Here is a 22,452-nt window from a genome sequence, read left to right on the forward strand (position 1 = left end):
TTATTTGGGGGTGTTTTCTCCCCTGCTTGACTAATTTCCATCACCATCTATCATATGCTTAGAAGATGCAAACTTGTTTGTTGAGGGTAGTATTGGCAAATCCAGACAAAAATAGAAAATCGTTGCAAAAATATCTCACGGTAAATTCTCAGGTCCCAGTTTTCAGTTCCACTGACTAAGAATGGACTGAGCTTTTTCCTTGTGCCCACACCACCCTGGGAGCTAGGAGAGTATTAAAAGAGAAAGAAGACACTGTCCCTTTTCCTGAGCATTCCTTTCTTGCTATGGGGAAGCAAGACATAAATGAACAAATCAGAAAAAACTAGAAGTCATCACACAATGCAGAGTTAATTTGGGGGAGAGGGGAGAACCAGAGTGGGCAGGTGCCACTGGGACAGACTGAGAAAGAAGTTGCCACTTGGTGTAGGCCTGGGAAGGATGGGGAGGGTTGAGGAGGGTCCGGAGGGTACTCCGGGGGAGAACACAGCAATGTGGAGATGTGTGTGAAGCAAGATTGGATGGTTTGGGATGGTCTGCATCCCTACTCTTCTCATCAGCAGGGATAATTAAGAGATGACCGTATGTGTAAATTTGGGCCATGGCCAAATACTACCCAATTTGTTCATGAACTTCATTTTTAAGGACTATTAATTCAGGCCCTTTTCTGAGCAATAAATTAACATTTTATGCAGACTAAGCTACAGACACAAAACTGAATGCCTCTTTAAACCCCATGATCACCAGTAGTGCATCCACTTTGTCATTGCTAGACTGTGTATTAGATTAAATGCTTGGTCATAAGTTTTGGATTTTTTTTCTTGCTAATTATTTTTTCTTTCCAGATTTTCCTGCATGGAAACAACTTAAACAGCCTCCACCAGCTAATACACCCTGAATTTTTGCCGTCTGAATTTGGAGGAACCCTTCCTCCTTATGACATGGGAACTTGGGCCCGGACGTTACTCGGTCCTGACTACAGCGATGAAAATGACTACACTCACACCTCCTATAATGCAATGCACGTGAGACACACGTCCTCCAACCTGGAGAGAGAGTGCTCACCCAAGCCGATGAAGAGGTAAGGCCTGGGTCAGCAGAGCCTCCCAGTTAGAGGTCAAGGGGCGTTTTGGATTTGGGCCTATTGTGGGTTAAGTAATTGAAGACCTTTACGGGCACAGAACTTGAATAAAATAAATTGCAGTACATTCTCAGCTGATTTCACCAGAACTGAACGTAAATGGGGCTTGGCTGGCCCAGAAATACAGTTTTCCCCATTGTATGAAAGAAGCAGTAAAAGGCTGGGACCTCATTCATGTCGTGATTATAGTCCTAGGCTCTAGGGAATCTGTTAACTCACACAGAATGAAATGTGGGACCTTTGAGATACACTGAATGAAAAAGCAACCTGCTAGAAAACGTTTCTATCATTGATGCATTTGGAACCATTTATTGAGCATTTACTTGGCCACAGTCACTGATGAGGCACTGGGAGTACAAAAGTGAATAAAGACATTAAAAACAAAAAACAAAAAAACCAAGAAGAAGGCCCTGGGAAAATCTGCCAAGTAAGACTTCTAGCAACCAATTTCTAATGCGAGTGATGTTTGAGCTGGGCTCTGAAGGATGAAAATCAGCAGCCCAAAAGGAGGAAAAGACAAGATAGAGGCCTGGAGGCAGTGGAGGGATGGGATATTCTGGTGTGGTGTGGCAAATAGGCGTGCGAGGGCCAGGGGTGAGAGTGGGAATAATGTTCCAAGGATGGTCGGATGCAGGTGGGGAAGTACGTTGCATACTGTATTCAGTGCAGAGACATGAAGGAGGGTTTTTAAAAAACTGATGTACAAATAATGTACGAAATGTATAAAAAGTAAAACTTTTATTTTACTCCTTCAATCACTATTCCCCAATCCAAACCCCTCCCCAAAGGAGGGATCAGACCGGGGTGGACCCTTCCATTCTCTTTTCCATATATTACACACACCTATACACATCCAGAGAAAATATCTAATACCGGGTATTGTGTAGCCTAGTTTGATAGGGCTGCTGTAACAAAGTCCCATCGACTAGGACAGATTAGGTGCCTTAAATAATAGAAATTTATTTTCTCATATTTCTGGAGGCTAGAAGTCCAAGATCAAGGTGTCTGCAGGGTTGGTGCCTTCCGAAGCCTCTCTCCTTGGCTTGTAGATGGCCATCTACCCTCTGTGTCTTCACATGGTCTCTTCATGCGTGTCTGTATCCTAATCTCCTCTTCTTATAAGGACACCAGCCATATTGGCTTAGGGCCCACCTCATTTTATCTTAATTAACCTCTTTAAAGATGCTATCTCCAAATGCAGTCACAGTCTGAGGTCCTAGGGGTTAGGACTTCAGCATGAATTTGAGGAGGGGGCATAGCTCATCTCATAACATGTCATTATGTAACATCTTTCCACGTCAGTAACTCTAGGTATATCTTATGTTTTCGGTGCTGTGTAGTGTTCCAGAACATGGATATATCACAGTGTAGCCATTTCCCCGTTGATGGGCAGTTAGGTTTTTTCTGAGTTTCTTCTCTGTTCTAAATGGGGCTCAATGAACCTTTTGAACCTTTTTGATGTGCCTCCTTCATTCTCAGGAGAAACTTCCTCTGGGTAGACTTGGAACCCTGAGGCTGCTGGGTCAGAGGACTGTGCATCTTAAATTTCAGTCCACACTGCCTAGATACCCTCCAAAATGACCCTACTCCCACCAGGAGTATGTGAGAATCTCTCCCAGACCCGTGAAAAGTGCTTGATATTATCAGACTTCATTTTTTTCTCTTGAGATATAATTGACATACAGCACTGTATAAATTCAAGGTATACAACATAATGATTTGACTTACACACGTGATGAAATGATTATCACAGTAAGTTTAGTGAATACCCATCACTTCATATAGATACAAAATTAAAGAGATATAGAAAAAATTTTTGTTCCTTGTAATGAGAACTCAAGATTTAAGATTTACTCTATTAACTTTCATGTATAACATAACAGCAGTTTAAATTATATTAATCATGTTGTACATACGTTACATCCCTAGTACTTATTTTTCTTATAACTGGAAGTTTGTACCTTTTGACTACCTTCATTCAATTTTCCCTCCCCCTACCCACTGCCCGTGGTAACCATAAATCTGCTCTCCTTTTCTATGAGTTTGTTTTTATCTTTATTAGATTATGATTGCTTTACAATGTTGTGTTAGTTTCCGCTGCACAACAAACTGAATTAGCTCTATGTATACCTATATCCCGTCCCTTGTGGGCCTCCCTCTTACCCTCCCCATCCCACCCCTCTAGGAGGTCAGTTTTAACCATAATCCTGATGGTGGGACAACCGTACGTATTTTTGTTTTCATCTGTATTTTCCCACCAGACATAGTTAAGCACAGTTACAGTCTGGGGTTTGTAAGGATTGTGGAATTATCAGAGAAAAGGAGACTAAAAGCCATCAGCAGCTGATATGGGGGCTCAGGTGGGAAGATGAGGGCCAGAACTGATGACGAAGTGGTGGAAGAACAGCTGAATTCTGGAGATGTTTGGGGAAGGAGGAGTGTCACTATCGAAGTCTCCTTTGGGTAGCTGGGCTCATGTTGATGTCCTGAACTGACCCAGTGTCCAGGAGGAGGAGAAGCTCTGCATTTCCTGCTCAGTCAGGATTACTACACTCAAATGTCTGGAAAACCTCTCTGCTGGGACGGGAGGGACCTGGAAATTCATTTACTCCCCAGGTTACTAGTCAACATTCTCTGGGAAGTGGTGGTCATGGTGGCTAAGAGGCTGGCTTTGTGCCTCTACAGGGAAGGGACTGACCTAGCGGCCCGCGTCCTGACCTACACTCAGTCCAGATGACAACACAGTAACAACTGTAACGACAACTCACACTATTGACACTGTTCTGAGCCCTTTAGCTCATTAAACTCTTTAAATCCTCAGCACAACTGTATGAGAAAGGTATTGTCATTATTCTCATTTTACAAATGAGGAAACTGAGACGCAGAGAGGTTAAGCAACTGCCCGAGCTCACACAGCTAGTAAATGGCCAAGCTGGGACTCAGACCCGGGCACGCTGGCTCCGTGCTCTGGGTTTGTGTCCTCTATAAGATATGGCACGCTGCCTGCTTTTCCTTGTACTTTCTATCCTCAACTCCAGTGCCAGCCTTCTCTCTCCAACCCCTCTATGCACAGGAATAGTGACATCTCATGTGGCCTGTCCCTACCCTATCTCTTTCGGATACGGCCATCATACCTTCCTATATGTCTGAACTTCCAAAGTCAAGTGGCATGAAATAGGAATTTGCCACTCCTTCCCCAGATGATCAGTTACAGAGTTACACTTTTTTGGGTGACTAGACACGTCCTGACTCCAAGTTCCACCTCTGAATTAATGTTGAGGATCAGAGGAGGTGACACCCTCCCTTATCAGCCAGTGAATTCTGGAGGGTAAAGGCTTTGTCTAACTAACTCTTGTTCACCTCACTCCCTCCCCCAAGAATCCAACTCCACGCCCAACACACAGCAGACACACAGCAGACATGCTCGCTGCATTTCAACATTGAGTGAAAGCTACCACCTCCCAAACCCATCCTTGGTGCACTTGCCCGTTACTTCAAACAAATTGTCAGCTCCCAGACGGAAAGAGCTAATTCTCCTGCTTTACCAAGACTCTCCTGGATCTTGCCTCGTAGTATCTTATAGGGGAGATAAGATGTCTGCACAAATAACTATATTTAGGTGCAGAATGGGAGAGCTACTGTGAGGGAGGTGTTAGACCTGCTGTGGTGCTCTGAGGAGGCATTCACTAATTTCAGCCAGAAGACTCAGAGAAGTCTTCATGAAGGAAGGCAGAGCTGACCCAGGTTTTGGAGAAGGTAAAATATCAGAGTCAACATCCGGGACTCTGCCAGAGCAGCTAGCAATTGCATATGCCTCTCATTACCCCATCAGTCCTGCTGTCCTTGGCATCCTTGAGCCTTTGCTTGGGGATTTCAGGCAGCAGCAGGATGGGCAGCGACAACCTGGTGCCAGCAGTGACGCCAGCAAGGAGGGACCACTCCTGCTGTTGGGCTGTGCCTGCCGTCAGATGCCTCACAAACAGAGCTCTGTGATGAACGAGAAGGTTACAGGGACAGAACAGTCACCATTCAGAGCAGCTTTTGACCCGTAAGGACCCAGAGGGGATAAGAAAATTGGAAACAGAATTGGAGGAGACTTTGAAGGTCATCTCTTCCAGCTCCCCACCCCATATGGTAGCCTGTTGTCCAGCACAGCCTGTCAGGCAGCCCCAAGTTGCACCGTCCAGAGACGGGCAGGCAGCTCATGGGGCAGCGTGTGCCCTGCTGCATGGCTTCAGGACATGCCTCCTTATTCTGAGCCAGATGACCTGGGTCTGACCTCTGCAACAGCGCTGTCAATTCCAGCAGGTAGATGACGCCCATAGTCCTAATCCTCCCATAGTTTCCAACAGTCTTCAGACCCATTTGGAATCAAATGGGCTTTTGTGACTGTCCATGAGACCTAATCACTTTTCATAATGTGTTTCAGGAGCACAAATTGCCTCAGTTCCAGGCAGCTCGGAACAATGCATTCTGGCATAGGCGCAGAGTAAAATCCAAGATGTGTGATGTTCTCGATGAATGAGTGGTTCTAACAGCGCTTTTTTTTTTTTTTTTTCCAGGTAATTTTGGTTCAACCCTTGAGCACAGAAACTTTAAAAAATTATTAGTTTAGTTGAAAATTTCTCTATACTACTTATTTCTATATTGATCAGTTCTTTGATATGATAATGCCTTTGTGGGCTGAGTGTGTGACATTTTCTGCTCTAACACTAGATGACCCTGAGTTTTGTATTTTTAACTTCTTGTTTCTGTTTTTTATTTTATGTTATAGTCTATGTCCTTGCTCTCAGCCCATTGGCTGTCATTTTCTGTTCTTGGGACTGTGTAGGTCTGAAGCACCCTACTTCCTCCTAATTTACTACTGGAATATGTTTAAGATCTGGAAAGCAGGTAGCCAAACTTTTTAATACTCTCCAACAAATAACAGTAAGTAGGCTTTGTATTAGGCTCTATATAATTATTTGGCTGCGAATATGACAAAACTCCAACTGCATTGCTTTAAACAATAAGGAAAATGTATTATTTCACATAATGAGAAGTTACAAAGTAAGGTGGCTACAGGAATGTTTATTCTAGTGGCTCAGTGGTTGCCACCAGAACCCAGGTCCTTACCCCTGCATCCAGCACGAGTGGAGATTTCTGAGGCAGGAGTCCACCCTGATTCACAGGGGGAGGACAACACCCAAACCGAAGGAGCTTTTGCTGCCTGGAAGGAGGAGGGAATGGCTTGGATTGGGAACCGGCAGCCCCGCTTCAGTTTTGGGAGTGCAGGCCTGGAATTTCTGTCGCATGAAGCAAGTGCATGGTCTTTAAATCAGTGTCACAGATTTTGTGACATCTCTTTCAGTTATTAGGATTGGTTTATTAATTGCTTTCTGGTTCTAGCCTATATCTCTGATAAAGTAATTAAAATGGCTATGGAAATCATTAAAAAGGCACACCCATACACAATCTTGAAGTAACTACTGGTGGATGAGGAGCATTTTTGGAAAGGTTTTACTTTTTAAAATATATTTGTATGTATTATATGTGTATACATCTACACATATACTTGTACATATATGTATACTATATATTTGGTGTTTATGTACAAATGGATATATGTATATGTTGAAATGTATGTATACACACATATACATAAATTTTTTAAAAATTACTGGTGATAAATCCTATGTAAATTTTATCCTAAGATCTTGATTCCAAGTAAGGAACTGAAGCCTTTCCCTAGAGGTGGAGCCGTGCTCGCGCAGAAGCGGGCGGTTTGGTACGGTGCCGCTCAGATCCGGCACTGAGAAGGCAAGGTTTTCACCAGCCCCCCTGCAGCCCGGGAGAGATGACAAACTGCTCTCAGATGCATCGTTTCATGACTCCATTGGTTGCTCCCAATCTTAGTCGACCCTGATGGCAGCTATTGCCAATGGAGCTGATGATCTCAAAGAAATAAAGTGTCTTTCCCCGCATTTCTGGGCGAACGTTAAAGGGAGGCCTCTGAAAAGCCAGGCTTTGCACCGTCTCTGAGCCCATCACTGAGGCAGGGCGCGTGTGCATCTGAGTTTCCAGGCCTGGGCATGTGGTCACTCTGGTGGAGGGCAGGGTAAAATCCCGGACTAAACCAGATTGTTATAGAAAGAGGAAGGGGTGCAGACCAGATCAAAACGGTGTGTTCCCTCCGTACAGGAAGGGCAGGTGGTCTGTGCCAGGGCAGCCAGGGAGAGAAACAGTCTATTTTAGGCCATCCTCTATTGCTCTCCAGTAGGTTCCTCTTGTCTAAGCCACTGCAGACAGCTTCTGTTTGCAGGATAAACACCCTCCACAAAAATTGTATATAAAATACTAAAATGGCATATAAAATACATTTTATCATTCTCCTTATTATCAGGGACTTAGGAGATTTTAGAGCTGGAGGAGGTCCTTAGATGTCATCTGGAGATCATCAGATGTCCCCCACATGGTTGTGTGTGTGTGTGTATACACACACACACACACACACACACATATATATATAGATGTTGCGTAATGAGAACACTGCATTTATTAAGTAATCACAAACTCATGTTGCCATGATGGAATCAGTGTTATTTACAAAACTCTCCTAAGATCTTTAATTTTAACAAAAACAAAGTTACTCGATGTTTAACTTAAATTTTAGTCTTATAGATGGTAAGTTTCCATTACATTTTGTGGACTATCAACCATAATGTAAAGATATCCACCCCATCCCCTTGCCCATTACTGCTTCAGTGGAATAGCTGGAAATCAAGCTCGGCGTCCTAACTTTCAGTCTGAAGATTTTTGGTTCGGTCGCACTGCTAGCTTCTGCCGAAAGCATGGTATCTTGCCCATGGCAGGCGCTCCATACATACTTAATATTTTTTAGTTAAAAAATATGTAAGTACATGGTACTCAGTTATGCTTTTTTTCCACTGGTACTAAGATTTAAAAAATATTTTTCTTTGTCTGATTATCATAGTCAAGGTCCTGAGAAGTCCTGCAGGGCAAAAAGCTGCATCACCAGAACTGTTTCATCAGAGGGTGCTTTCTGAGTAGAGAAGCTGTTAACATCTTACAGTACACTCATCTCCCAGTGGCTAAGAGGATGGAAAACCCTGGCCGGGTATTCGAAAGAGAAAGTCAGGGAGTTGATTTAAGTTCATGGAACCCGGCTGAACTTTGACTCACAATTTCCATCCTCTTTGTTTCCTGGAGGTCCCCGCGCATGCGCTCAGATACCTCTGCATTTTGATATGGGCTCCATCTGGCATCCCTGCTATTCAAGGAAAGGGATGATGATGATGGTGATGTTTTTAATGCACTATCTGGGATTCCAGTCTCATTCAGCTCATTCATTCTCCAAATAAACATTCGTGTCTCAGCCCTGGAAGAGGAACTCCTAGCCTGATGATGGTGGAGCCGTGGTTCCTTCTCAAAAGCCCGGAAATTACCGTAGGCAGAAAGGCACATTTTCTCTTTCCTTGTACAGTGAGTGAGCTGAATGGGGCCTGATAGCTAAACCCAGCCCGTGATGCAGGCGTACCAGCCACCGAATCAGACGGAGTCACTTTGAGGAAAAGCAGAGCCAAAGTGACTTTGAAGATACAGAGTGGTGTAGAAGCCTGGCCTTATCCACTCGATAGGTATTTAGGGAGAGCTCCTCTGTGCTGAGATCACAGGCCCCTGTACCTCATGGAATCAAAAGACCGGTGTGAGCAAAGCACCTCAAGGCAAAAAGTGGCAATACTGCAGCACCCATGTAGAAGAGCACACACGTAACATTTTAGTTATAAATTCTATACCGACTTTCTAAGTTGGCATGACATGGCAATGATTCTGCTGCCTTCAGTGTGTATTTACATGTAAAGATGTTTGTTCCCAGGATTATTTTTTTAGCTAGAGATAACACCATTCATTAGTCAAAACTGGCAATTTTTGTCATTTCCAGTAATTTGGGGGGTTTTGATGCAGTCTGATCATAGGTAAAGTTTGGCTGAGTATATGCAATAACTCCTGTTTTTATTTATTTATTAAACCTTTAGAACTTATTAGGAATCCAGAAAATTATTTGTAGAGAAAGAGGCCTTAAAGACCCGAGCTGCACCTTCACTCATGCCAGTAAGGAGTGGCCCCAGCTTTCAGAGAAATGACCCACCTCATCCACCCTGTATACTGGGCTATCAGAGGGACCAATGCTTTGGGGTCTTGCCCAGCTACGCAGTGGAAGGACTGCTTTTGATCCCTTTGACAAAATGCCTTCGCCCCTATGTTCCCTAAAGTCCTCTCCTAGATCCCACATGGAAGAAGTAGGACGATGTCAAAAGACATTGTGAGCCATCCGCTTTTTTGGAGGGAGTGGGGAGAGGGTGAGGGAATGCTTGGATCGAGTTCAGATTCCTGAGCCAGAAGGAAATTTTTGGCCATGTTGTTCCCTTTTGGGTCCTGCCTGGGTGGTTAAAAAAAAAAAAAAAAGTCGTTTTAACTGTTTTCAGCTGTCAATAGAATTGGCCATGACCTTGGTGACCTTTCAGCATGTCCTCCTCGTTTTATAGGGTGAATGTACGCGTTTGCTGGATAACCACTCATTTCCGGCAGAAGCAATACATCATCGTGAAATACAACCCATACGAAAAGAATGAGGGGTGGCAGTGTGGAAACAGGAGGACCCTTGTCTTCTAAGCAGTCGGGGCAAAAAAGGGCCCGTTTTACTGTGTGGCCCGGGAACAGATGTTCCATGTGGAGGTTACATTCAGTAAAATTACATAATGCGTCATTTCTTAATGAATGCTCCACAGTCCCTGCTGCCCTGTAAGTTGTCTTGTGACTGGTTTATAACTCAAACAGGATTGAACTTCATACTTTTGGGGTGTCACTCCTCTTCAGGCAGCTAATGCCTGCGATATCATCACTTCTAGAAGCAAAGACCTCATGGGAACGCCACACATGCCTGGTGTTTTCTGTCGGTTATTGGATACTGAAGTGTTGCGTGGATGCTGACAGGAAAGGGTTAACATTTCTTAAAGAACCGAGAAGAAGAACTGCCTAGTCTCATCATTACTTGTGCATCCGGCTGAGATGGATGTCCTGCTTTTATACAACTGTCTTTGCTGGGGCAGAAATGGGGTGGTGGTGCATCTCCTTGCAAATGCATCCTGTAGAGCCATGCAACATTAGAATGGAAGAAAATCTACGATGAATTCAGTCCCTAAGAACATGAATGAGGCCAGATAAAATATGGGGGGGGGGAATGCCATGTTCTCCTCTTTTTTAATGAATGACATGACAGATTATGAGATAAAGAGTTCCAAGCTCCTGGCAAAGCCAGGAAGTAGGGCTGAATTAGAGGAAAATGAACAGACGTGGGTGTGACTGGGTGTAGTTTCAAGTGCAAAGTGTTTGGCTACTCACAGTGTCTGTTCCGAAAAAGACTGCTGTTTGCTGAAGACTAACAGTCAGATGCAATTACTTGGAAAGCGAGATGTAGTCTAGGCAAGAAAAGCAAAGAAAGCTTATTTCTTCTGAACATATTGCTGTTGGTAAACAAACATTTTGCCTGATTCCAATAACGCTGATGCTGTGTGTACCCAACATCTAGCCAGCAGTGGGTCTCTCGTATAAGTTTTAGTGATCGTATGGATGAAAACAAATATTTGACATGATACGTGATGAAAATCTCTTTGAAGTGTCTTTCATAAAAACAATGCGCTGCTTGCATACAGAATTTCAGCTCCTTTTCAGGTTTAGGCAAACCTGCTGTAGATCTTATTTGGGCTTAAATTATCCAAACTGCAGTGTTCGAGTTTTCATGTCAAGGCCATAAATGAGCATTGTTGAGCTTTCAGCATCTCATAGGAAACTCCTTCAGGGCCCCATTTGGGATGCAGCTGCCTGTGTCCCTGTGATGATGGTGATTGGCCCCGCTGGCCCGGCTTCGCTTTGCTCCACCGCTCTTCAAGACGGGCCTCAGGAGCTCCAGGCACGTGTCACCGCATCCTAATCCCAGCCGCTTGCTTCAGCTTTGAGACTGTGAGGCAGTGTTTACAGTTCTTTTCTTCTCACTTGCCTTTTTTTCCCCCCAGTCTCCCCTTATGGGACTAGATGTGGGTTCTGGTCATTTCCTTCCACAGATTTTTCTAGTTATGTGATGTTAGGCACACGCGGAGTCTTGGCTTAGCCATGTGGAGTGTTGGCTTCCTCAACTCTAAAGTGGATATAACCTCAGGGGTCGCTGTCAGAGTCAGATGGCAGCAAGGGGAGACAGTAGCCGGGACGTCCTACAGAGGAACAGGATGGTAAGTCGTAGCTTTCCTTCTTCTCCAGCATGGTTCGTAAGGATTTCCATTTTTTTAGAGTTTTAACTTCTTTCCCGATGGAAGTTTCTCACTAACGATGGAAATTCCCAACTCCCTAAGAGAGAAGCAGGCAATGATTAGGTGTGGTGGCTTGAAGGGAGATGCCTTGAATTCCTGGTTAGAAGTCAGACTTACATTGGCCATTTCCCTCTTCTTTGCCTTAATGTGTGCAGAGGGCAGGAATTTTGTACCCTTGGAGCCCTGCACCCAGAACGGTCAGGCACAGTGGGTGCTGGACACAGACGGCAAAGTCAAGGTGGGGGGAATTAGCGACACAGACCCCCTGCCTCTCTTCCTCTCTGTCTGCCAAGAAGGTCTAGTCTTCACATGAGCCCTGATTTTCCACTCACCAACCCGTCCTGGTGTAAGCCTGCCCTCTTGGGCTTGGAGAGCAGTTATATCCTTATTGGTCTTTATTAGTGTTATTCCTTCCTCTCTGTTCCTCTAATCTAACTTATTATCCATGGAATCTTAAGTGTAATCTTTAAAAATCATAATGATGCCACCCCTTTGCCCAACATGCTCTACAGACTTCCCACTGGTTCCCTGCATTGGATAAAGGCTGCTCCCCTTTATCACAGGCCCCTGCCACATTGGCTTCTGTCCACCGCCTCCATGGCCAGGCTTCTTCCTTCTCCAGGGCCTCCCTGCTCCAAGATGTTCTCCCCTGGCTCATGGCCCACTCTTTCATCAGGGCTGGCTTCTCCATCCACAGCCCTGGAGGGAGTTCTTCACCCTCCCCGTCCCAAAGACCCCTCCCTTCCCACCCTGCTCTTCTCTGTCACTGAGCACTGTTTTCATTTTTAAATTTTTTTTAATATTTATTCATTTGGCTGCACCGGGTCTTAGTTGTGGCATGCGGGCTCTTAGTTGTGGCATGTGGGATCTAGTTCCCTGACCAGGGATTGAACCCAGGCCCCCTGCATTGGGAGCGCAGAGCCTTAGCCACTGGACCACCAGGGAAGTCCCTGTTTTCTTCTTAATAGGGATCACAATCCCATAATCACACATCTGTTGGCTTATGTATTCAATCTCCCTTCTATAGATTATATACCCTCTCAGGGCAGGGGCTGTGCTGTTTTATTCACCAGTATGTACCCCGTGCCTCACAAATACCCTAGTATATAATAGATGCTCAATGCACATTTTCTGAAGAAGGAAGAAAGAGGGCAAGGAGAGAGGCAGGGAGAAAAAAGGAGAAGGGAAATAGGAAAGAAGGAAGGAAGGAATTGTATGACAGTAAATGCTGTTAGGAACAGAGGACTTTGTAGAGTGATGAGGTTAACAGTCAACCACGCATGATGGAATAAGACAGTATCATCGTCTTATTTGTAATCAATGTTTGATCAGAATTTGAAATTGTCTCTAAGGGTATCTATAACTAACTCCTTAGTCTGATTATTTCTCCTAGTTTCTGAATTTTCATTAACAATTAACTTCTATAATACTTATCTTTTTGAAAATTTTGTTCATTTATTCATTCAGCAAATATGTATTGAGGACCTACTAGACACCAAGACATAGTACAAGATAGAGTCATTAAGAGACCAGGATCTACATCAGATTCTGTGGGTTCAAATTAGGAGCCATGGGACCCGAGTAGCTATCTCTCTGTGACCTTGGTTTCCTCTCTCCAAAGGGAAAAAACTATCAGACCTGCCTTATTATTGTGCTCTGAGGATGAAATGAAGTGTTAGCTGCTGAGGATAAAGTGGTTGGGAGGGCAGACCCTGCTCCTGTGCTATGAGTCCACAGTCTACGAGGGGAGACAGACTTTAAACACATCACTGTACGAACAGCTGGTTTATTCTCACCAGGACAAGCGCTTTGACAATGACAATGTACCATGAGGTGCATCTTGAGGGTCCTAATCTGGTCTGGGAGGGGTGCTGGTCAGAAAGGGCTTCCCTGAGGAAGTCATGCATAAATTGAGACTTGAGGGTTGAGAAAAAGTTTCCCAGGTGAAAGGAGAAGCGTGGAATTGGGAGCAAACACCCTGCATTTGGAAGGAGCAGGGTGGTTCCTGGGATGACCGTGTTTTACCAATTATAAGATGTATTTTTTTAAATTAAAAATCTCTGAAATCAGGACCTGTCTTGCAACTGATGACATCTTAGATTCAATGAAATACAGAATTAAAACGAAAACAAGAACAGAAAAGCCCAGAGAGGTTGGAGAGCAGAAAGTAAGACGAGAAGAGGTGTGTGGGGGGCATGCAAGACCACATAGGTCTTGAGAAGGCTGTTGACCTTTATCCCAAGAGCAAAGGAGAGTCATGGAAAGGTTTTAAACAGGGGAGTGATATGAATATATGAGTTTATGAAAAGGCTCACTCAGCCTTTTGTGAGGAGTATGAATTGGAATGAGGGATGGAACATGCATGGAGACTGTCTGGGGCTCCCGCAATAGTACAGGCAAGAGATGGCGGTAGTTGGACCGGGGCTGTGTGAGTGGAAGCAGAGAGAAGGTGGACTCAGCAATATTTAGTGGGTAGAATCAACATGACCTGATGATAAAGTCATTATGGGGAACAGAGGGAAGAGATTTCAGGAATGACTGGAGGTCTCCGGCTTGGGTAACTTGCTGGAGAACATTTCTGTTTCCCAAGATAGGGAACTTGGAGGAGGAGCTGAGTGGGGAGAAGGTCAGTAGAGCAGACTACCCTATCCTTCCTGAAACTCTCACTCTAGCCCCTTGGCTTCAAGGAAACCACTTCTGGTTCACCTCCTACCACTCTGACGTTCACTCTGGAGCTCTCCTCGGTTCCCGTGGCTTGCATCCCTTTATGCCTTGGAGCCCCTAACTTATGTTCATTCTAGAATTCTCCTCTGAGCTTTAGAACCATATAAGCAGCTGCCTACGTGACTACTCTCACTGGATGCCACACAAGCCTTCACACTAACCGTGTCCAAAACTGAACACACAACCTTCTCCCCAATCTTGTTGGTTCTACCCACTGAACACAGATCTGGATGCATTACTATAAAATCTGACTTTTGTGCTATTTTGAAAAGTTTAGTTGGAACCAAAGTATAAAACAGTGATCCAAATTGAACCACAGTAGTTGTTCATCTTGGTGGGGAGCATCCGCACTAAAGGAACAAGACCCCCTTTCCCCAGGCCCTCTCTGTCACAGTGCCCTGATTCATTTGCTTCCCAGCACTTCTCACTTTCCAGAAGTCTCTCGTTTGCTTCCATCTTCCATGTTCATTGTCTGTGTCAGCCCCACTAGTCACGTGAACAAGGCTTCTCTGACTGGATCAGTCCTGTGGTCCAGCACTTACACCGATGCCCAGCTTTGAGACAGCACGATCCTGACTTTCCAAGGGTGTTTCCAACCTGTGTGTGAGCTGTTGACACTGAGTCTGGGCAACTCTCTGGAATGAGAGTATACAGAGCTGCCAGAGTGACAGGCGTTTTTATGTTAATCTGTATCTCTTTCATGTGAATACCTTGAAGGCAGAGATATTTTCCCTTCCTTATTTAGCATATAGTACATGCTCAAAACCTTTTTTTTTTAACATCTTTATTGAAGTATAATTGCTTTACAATGGTGTGTTAGTTTCTGCTTTGTAGCAAAGTGAATCAGCTATACAAATACATGTATCCCCGTATCTCCTCCCTCTTGCGTCTCCCTCCCACCCTCCCTATCCCACCCTTCTAGGTGGTCACAAAGCACCGACATGCTCAAAACTTTTGAAAAAATTTATTGTGTGACATGAACACGGACAAAATGTGAAGTGGGAAAGCAGGATTGCTCAACTTTGAATTTCCAAAATGTTTTCCTGCCCCTTGAAATATTTTCCAGATTTGAAGGCAGATTTTCCTAAACCGAGAGCTCTTCCCTAGTAATAAATGTGGCATTTCATGAGCTCTTCTGATGCTTTAAGATATTGCATCAATGAGTGAACAGAAGCAGAAATTTGGTTTGAATGAGCCACAACTGACAACTCCTTACAGCTCTTCTTGAGGTAGATGAAAGCAGATTTCCTTTTAGCAAACCTGGGATGGGAAGGTTTCTTACTGCCCCACAATTATTTAGCCAGGTAGTGACAGCTCCAGAGCAATGCTTTGAAAATTGTAATGTGCGTCCAAAGCACCGGGATCTTGTTAAAATGCAGATTCTGATTCAGTGGGTCTGGGGTGGGCCTGAGAATCTGCATTTCTCATCAGCTCCCAGGTGGTGCATGTGCTGCTAGTCTGGGGACCACACTTTAAGTGGCAAGGCCCTAGGCTGGACTATTTCCCCACATGCCAGACTGGATACAGATGTTCCTGGACTTATTCCAAGGGTTGTTGAAAAATTGAGCCTTTCAGGTTTTGAGAATTTTTTAAAAATAGGTATGTTTAAAAATAGAGAGAGAATTTTAATACATTAAAATTAATAAAAATAGATTATTATCCCCATGCTATAGATCAAGTAGCTGAAGCCCACGGAGGTTAAATGATTTAGCCCAGATCACAGGGCTGGTAGGTGGCAAAATATTGTAAATTCAGTTCTCTTCATTCCAAGCCCAATGCTGTGTCTCCTTTTTCACATCTGTTCTCACACTTTTGCGTATTCCTTCCTCCCTCCCTCCTTTCTTCCTTCTCTTTCCTTCCTTCCACTGGGGCTTATAGAGCACCTTTTCGGGGCATTTGCCTTTGCGCAAAGCACTGCAGCTGTCTTGGATGTCTGTTCCTGTTCCTGCCAGCCCGGATTGTACCCTGTCTTTAAGACACAGTTGAAAAGCAACTTACTCTGTCACACTTTCATGTACTGTGCTGTCCCCAAACCACATTCTGAGTGGGGAGGCTACAGCTACTCTGGAAGAAAATTGATATTCAGGCTAATGTAGTGCTATCAAAGAAGATCCGTTAACGTCCTGTCATTTAGATCCATTTAAGTCATCTGACTCAAAAACAGACTTACAGAAGGTAGTTTTTGTCGAGAACCCTAGCCATCCTTTTCAAACTCAGGTGGCATGAGCCATCCTCATGGTCTCAGCTGGTGGCAGCTTCTGGCATTTCTCTACCTGCTTCAGAACACCATATTCTAGTTCTAGCAAAGGAACTCCACTGAGGCTGTGCACCACCCATTTCACAGGGAGAGGAATAATTAGGAAAAACTAGGGATGCTCTGAAAGTGCCAGGCGGCTCCTTGTGCCCGTCTAATTCTAGTGAAAGACGCGTGCATTCAAAGCAGGTGGCGCCAGCACCTGTAGCCGTTTGCTGTGTTGCTATTTTATTTATTTATTTATTTATTTATTTATTTATTTATTTATTTATTTATTTATTTATTTATGGCTGTGTTGGGTCTTCGTTTCTGTGCGAGGGCTTTCTCTAGTTGCGGCAAGCGGGGGCCACTCTTCATCGCGGCACGCGGGCCTCTCACTATCGCGGCCTCTCTTGTTGAGGAGCACAGGCTCCAGACGTGCAGGCTCAGTAATTGTGGCTCACGGGCCTAGTTGCTCCGCGGCATGTGGGATCCTCCCAGACCAGGGCTCGAACCTGTGTCCCCTGCACTGGCAGGCAGATTCTCAACCACTGTGCCACCAGGGAAGTCCCCTGTGTTGCTATTTTAAGATATGATTGGTAGTATAAAAAAACTCTCCAGAAATATCTGCATGTTGAAAATGTATTATTTGAACCATCCTCTGACCATCTCAGGACACCTGAATCCACATCGGAGTATCTATAGCAATGCATTCTGTGTCTCAAAATTTTGGAAACCTGCACACACACAGAATGTGAGCTCATGGCAAGGACAGTCATCTGGTTCAGCTACAGACTGGCCCTAGGACATCTGCAGACCTCACTCTGCTGCCTGGGGTTCCTCGGAAAGGTTTGAACATAACACACGCTAATTGTGACCTTGAATGCTCTCATCCTCAGGAGCACTAGGGTGACTCTGCCTAAAGGAATGCTTTGGGAAATCGCTTGGTAAAATTAAGAATATATTTATAACTAAATAATCCTCTTCTCTATATCTATTTTCTAAATTGCATTCTTTTCCTTGGTTTTCTTCAAGAGGGCAGGCAAGGGCTGCCTCTGTTATCAGAAAGACTATCAGCTGTTCATACTCAGAAGATCATATTCAGAGAAGTGTTGGTAAAATGATGTCTTTCCAATTGAAATAATTTCTCCTTGAAAGAGCTCCAAGCACTTTATTGTATCTTTTATCTCTCATAGCTCTCTAGAGAATGTGGTAATATCCTGTCCTCATTGTACCGGTGAAAAACTGTGAGTTAATATGACAGGAATGCATTGTTTCATAAAGAGCAATAAACCGGTCTGCAAATAAATTAAGCGGAACGTCCAATTGGAGCTGCCAGTTTCCACCATGGCCTTTCTTGGTCTTTTCTTTCATTCCTTCCTCCTCATCTCCAAGTTCCTGGCCTGATTTGTCTTCTGGCAGCTGAGCTCTGTTCTCAGATAATCTTATCTGCTCCCTTTCTCCATCCTAATCGACTTTCCATGTTGGCTGATTCCAGTTCTGTAGAGCTGTTCCCAGGTATTTGGGTGAATGCTGTACATTTAAAAGAAAGGATCTTGAAGTGTTATTAAATTCTTTGCTGGTCATTACAGATGAAGATACGATTGTACAACATGTAATTATTAGAACACTTTTTTTTTCCTGAATGAAGTTCTGCTATTTTCTTTTCTGATTTCATCACTGTGCCCAAAATAAAGTTTTAATACATAATAGATGATTTTGTTAACCACTGGCTTCATCGATGCCAACAGAAGAAATGCTTCTCTGAGAACTTGAATATTAACAGTTCTGGATATATGTTAATATCCTTTGGTTTCTTACCAAGTTGTAGGTATTTCTTGTACAGTATAGCATAGTGTTTAAGAATGTGGGTTATAGAGTCATATTTGGGTTCAGATTCTAGTTCCACAACTAACTGTGGGAACTTGAGCAAATTAATTAACTTTTCCAAGGCTCAGTTTCCTGATCTGCAAAGCAGAATTAACAATACTCACCTCAGTGGAGAAAAGGGAACCTTCCTACACTGTTGGTGGGAATGTAAGTTGGTGGAGCCACTATGGCTATACCGGAGGTTCCTTAAAAAACTAAAAATAGAGTTACCATATGATCCAGCAGTCCCACTTCTGTGCATATATCTGGAGAAACTCTAATTTGAAAAGATACATGCACCCCAATGTTCAAAGAAGCACTATTTACAATAGCTAAGACCTGAAGCAACCTAAATGTCCATCAACAGATGAATGGATAAAGAAGATGTAGTATACACAATGGAATACTACTCAGCCATAAAAAAGAATGAAATAACATAATGTGTAGCAACATGAATGGACCTAGAGATTATCATACTAAGTGAAGTAAGTCAGACAGAGACAGACAAATATCATATGGTATCACTTATATGTGGAATGTAAAATATGATACAAATGGATTTATTTGCAAAACAGAAACAGACTCACAGACATAGAAAACAAATTTATGGTTACCAAAGGGGAAAGGACCAGGGGTTGGGATAAATTAGGAGGCTGGGATTAACATATACACACTACTATATATAAAATAGATAACCAACAAGGACCTACTGTATAGCACAGGAAGATATGATCAATATTTTGTAGTAACCTATAAGGGAAAAGAATCTGAAAAAGAATATATATATATATATACACACATATATATACTGAATCACTGTGCTGTACACCTGAATCTAACACAACATTGTAAATCAACTATATTTCAAAAACAAACCAATATTCACCTCAGAAAATTATTGTGAGGTTTAAATAAAGATAATGCAGGCTAAATAATTAGTGCAGAACCTGGCATGAAATAAGTACCCAATAAATGCTGTGGTTGCTATTGCTGATGGCCATGATGAGATGATGACAATAATTATAATAACCAGCCTCGGGGATGGGAAACTCTCCTGTAGGTGATAACTCTAAAAATATCCAATTAAAGTGTGTGTTGAAACCTTCCTTTCCAAAACATTCTGAAACTGATTTCAGATGTGACAAGCAAGATTTGCTGAGTGCCAACTGGAATTTTTCTGCACACTGGAAAACCCTTGGTGGCTCCAGATCAGATGGGAGCTACTCTGCAGCAGGAAACTGTGACCTGCAGACATGTAGCAATAAGTTACTTTAAATAGACTAAAATGCTTTACAATGACACAGGAAAATAGTTATTAAGTAGCACCTGGCAGCTCTGAATTCAAAATTTAGAAGCTTACGGAAATAAAAATATTTTTAAAAGGTAAATCTTTTTGACTCATGAAATCTAAATGTATTGGGCATACACAAACTTCAGGAAAGGCTTTCCAGGTCCTGCTAAATTTTGTCATTTTTAGTATTGTTATGCTTTTCTAGAAGGAGGTAAAGACAAATGCTGAGATAGAGAGGAACTTGGACTATCTGAGCAAATCAGCTTAAAGTCTGAATTGTAGAACTTTGAAAAATGAAGTCTAATTATTTTCAAGAACTAATGGGTGATTTAACCCAGTCTCGTAGACTTCATGAAATCTTGGGGTTAAAAATAGCACTTTGTCTGAGATCATTTTACGGTTGAAAAATGTGGGATCACAGAAGCCAAGTGAGGTGCTCCGTGGAGTCCTAGTTAGTGACAGCAAGTTAGTGACAGGGGTGATGAGAAGAGGCACGGAACTCCCAGCCTAGTTCTCTTCCATCAGCTCAGCTCTCCAAGGACCCTTACAATGAACAGCAAAAAACATCTGTAGTGGTAACACAAAGTTAATATTAATTTTGCTATATGTTCAGAAAGAACTTATTTCTTTCACTTCAAGTAGGTTAAATTTCCTCCTAAAGTCTTTTCCTATTATTTATTCATTTAGAGATAAAATAATGGTATGTGTTCTATTATTTATTCATTTAGAGAAAAAAAAAAAATAATGGTATGTGTTCACCCTCATCTAAAGGATAACAAATTAATGGAATCTAGACTGATGAAGTTTCTTTCTATTTAGAATTCAAGCAACGACGGTGATACTCAGAAAGCAGCTCTCCTGTCACCTGGGGCTTTGTGTGTGTCAATGTGAGGATTACATGAGTTAACACATGGAAAATAACTCAGCACAGTGAATATTGGCAATGACAGATCATAATGTTGTTGCTGTGGTCCTTTGGGATGACTGTGAATTTCTAAATGAGGATTAGTATATTACTCTGGCTTAGCCACAAGTGTGATGGAGGGAATGACGTCTTAAATAACATTGCTGTCCAATGGAAATATAATGTGAGCCATACATGGAATTTTAAGTTGTCTTGGAGCCACGTGACAAAAGTAAAGAGAAACAAGTGAAATTAATTTTAATATGTTTTAACCCCATGTATACAAAATTATAATTTCAATATACTTTTAAAAGTATTAGTGAGATATTTTACATTCTTTTTTTTCCATACTGTCTTTGAAATCCCATGTATACATTATCTTTATAGCCCATCTCAACTCAGACTGGCCCAGTTTCAAGTCCTCAATGGCCACATGTGGTTAGGGCTCTGTGTTGGACAGAGCTGCTCTAGTCCTAGGTACATGTGAGCCCAATTTCATCCTTTCTGAAGGTGCACGCATTTTCTCTTGGCTCTCTCCTCCTTGCTATAAGATCGGTACCCATCATGGTTAAATAGAAATATGTTATACATTTAAATTTGAGTTATAGTGCAATAGGCAAGACCTGAATTGAATGTCTGGCTCACTCTAAAAATAGTTCGCTTAAAAAGCAATAGAATATTTATTTTTCTTGGATTGGTATCTTTATATTTCAGTAAGTCGTGGCTAACTATATTGTCAAAGTAGAGGGAGGTTTATTTTTTATTTCTTTACTTTGATAGAGAAAAGCTTTGCTGACATGAAAAATACTTAGGTTTACCTTTTGTTAAAGTGCTTTGTTGATTTATGATTCATGATTTATTTACTAGTTCAGTAAATATTAATTGTTTCATGTTGCCTGAAAGTATGATTCTAATACTGAAGAGTTTGGTAGCTGGACAGAAGAATACATGTCTTACAACTATAACTTAAGACTCCTTATCAAGGACATTATCAAAGGCATTATAGTAGAAGGAAACCCCGTATTGCTTAACATAGTGGAAAACAATTACAAATAGATGTGCTGAAAGCTACATAAATAATTGTTAATCAGATGGGAACTTCTGTGTTACTTCTGAAAATTATAGGATATAAAGTAAAATAATAAGGTTAGCTTTCATGTGGAACTGTCGCATCACTTATTTTGAAATTTTAAAATATTAGTCTGGATCCATTCTCAAATCTTAGTCTGCATTTAGTGTCAGGTTACCTGACACATCAAGCAGGACACACAATTTTCTCTTGTAAGTTTAATCATGAGGCTATGGGAACTTGGAGTTGAATTCATGCTTTGTGACTCAATGTGTAAATGAACTAAATATTCCAGGCCTTAATTTTCTTATCGGTAAATGCGGAAGAATTAACAAGAGCTAAAAATGTAGGAGCACATACACCAAGCTGACACTGGGCTAGACACCTTACTTGCTGTAATTCATCTAATTCTCATTACCCCCATGTCCCATGATGTGGGCACTATCCTATTTCCATTTTACACATGAGGGGGTCGAATTTGCCCAAGATCACAAAGCCAGCAGTGGAGCCATCATTCAAGCCCAGTAAGGAGCTCCTGAGGGAACTGCCTTGATAATTGAACTTACAGGGAGAAATAGAGGTTAAACAGAATTACTTAAAGGCATCTTTAAAAATATCTTTAAACCCCCCCCCCCCACTCTTTCTGTTTAGAAGTTCTTATACAGGTTCACTAAGATATTAGGCAGTTCTGCACTATTCCACAAAACCAAGCTCATCACTAACTTTAAGAAATAAAACCAGAAGTATGGAATACTTCCTGATGAAGTGACAAGGTTGGTCCCTGGAAAAGAAATGGGGAGGACCTGAGTTGAATGAGAGTTTGATTAAATTGCCTCTGAGGCTCCTTACAGCCCTGGCCT

The 22,452-nt window shown here is 42.6% G+C and overlaps 1 protein-coding gene across 1 annotated transcript in view; it reads left to right on the top strand.

The window, feature by feature from the left end:
- CLVS1 (clavesin 1) overlaps positions 1-22,452 on the top strand; it is a 144,174-nt gene that overhangs the window by 117,086 nt on the left and 4,636 nt on the right. The window contains exon 4 of the mRNA XM_068525745.1: positions 843-1,078. Within this exon, the coding sequence (XP_068381846.1) occupies positions 843-1,078 (236 nt within the window). The remainder of the gene's footprint in view (positions 1-842; positions 1,079-22,452) is intronic.

The sequence above is a fragment of the Eschrichtius robustus genome, chromosome 17, assembly GCF_028021215.1.
Source record: "Eschrichtius robustus isolate mEscRob2 chromosome 17, mEscRob2.pri, whole genome shotgun sequence".
Classification (NCBI taxonomy): domain Eukaryota; kingdom Metazoa; phylum Chordata; class Mammalia; order Artiodactyla; family Eschrichtiidae; genus Eschrichtius; species Eschrichtius robustus.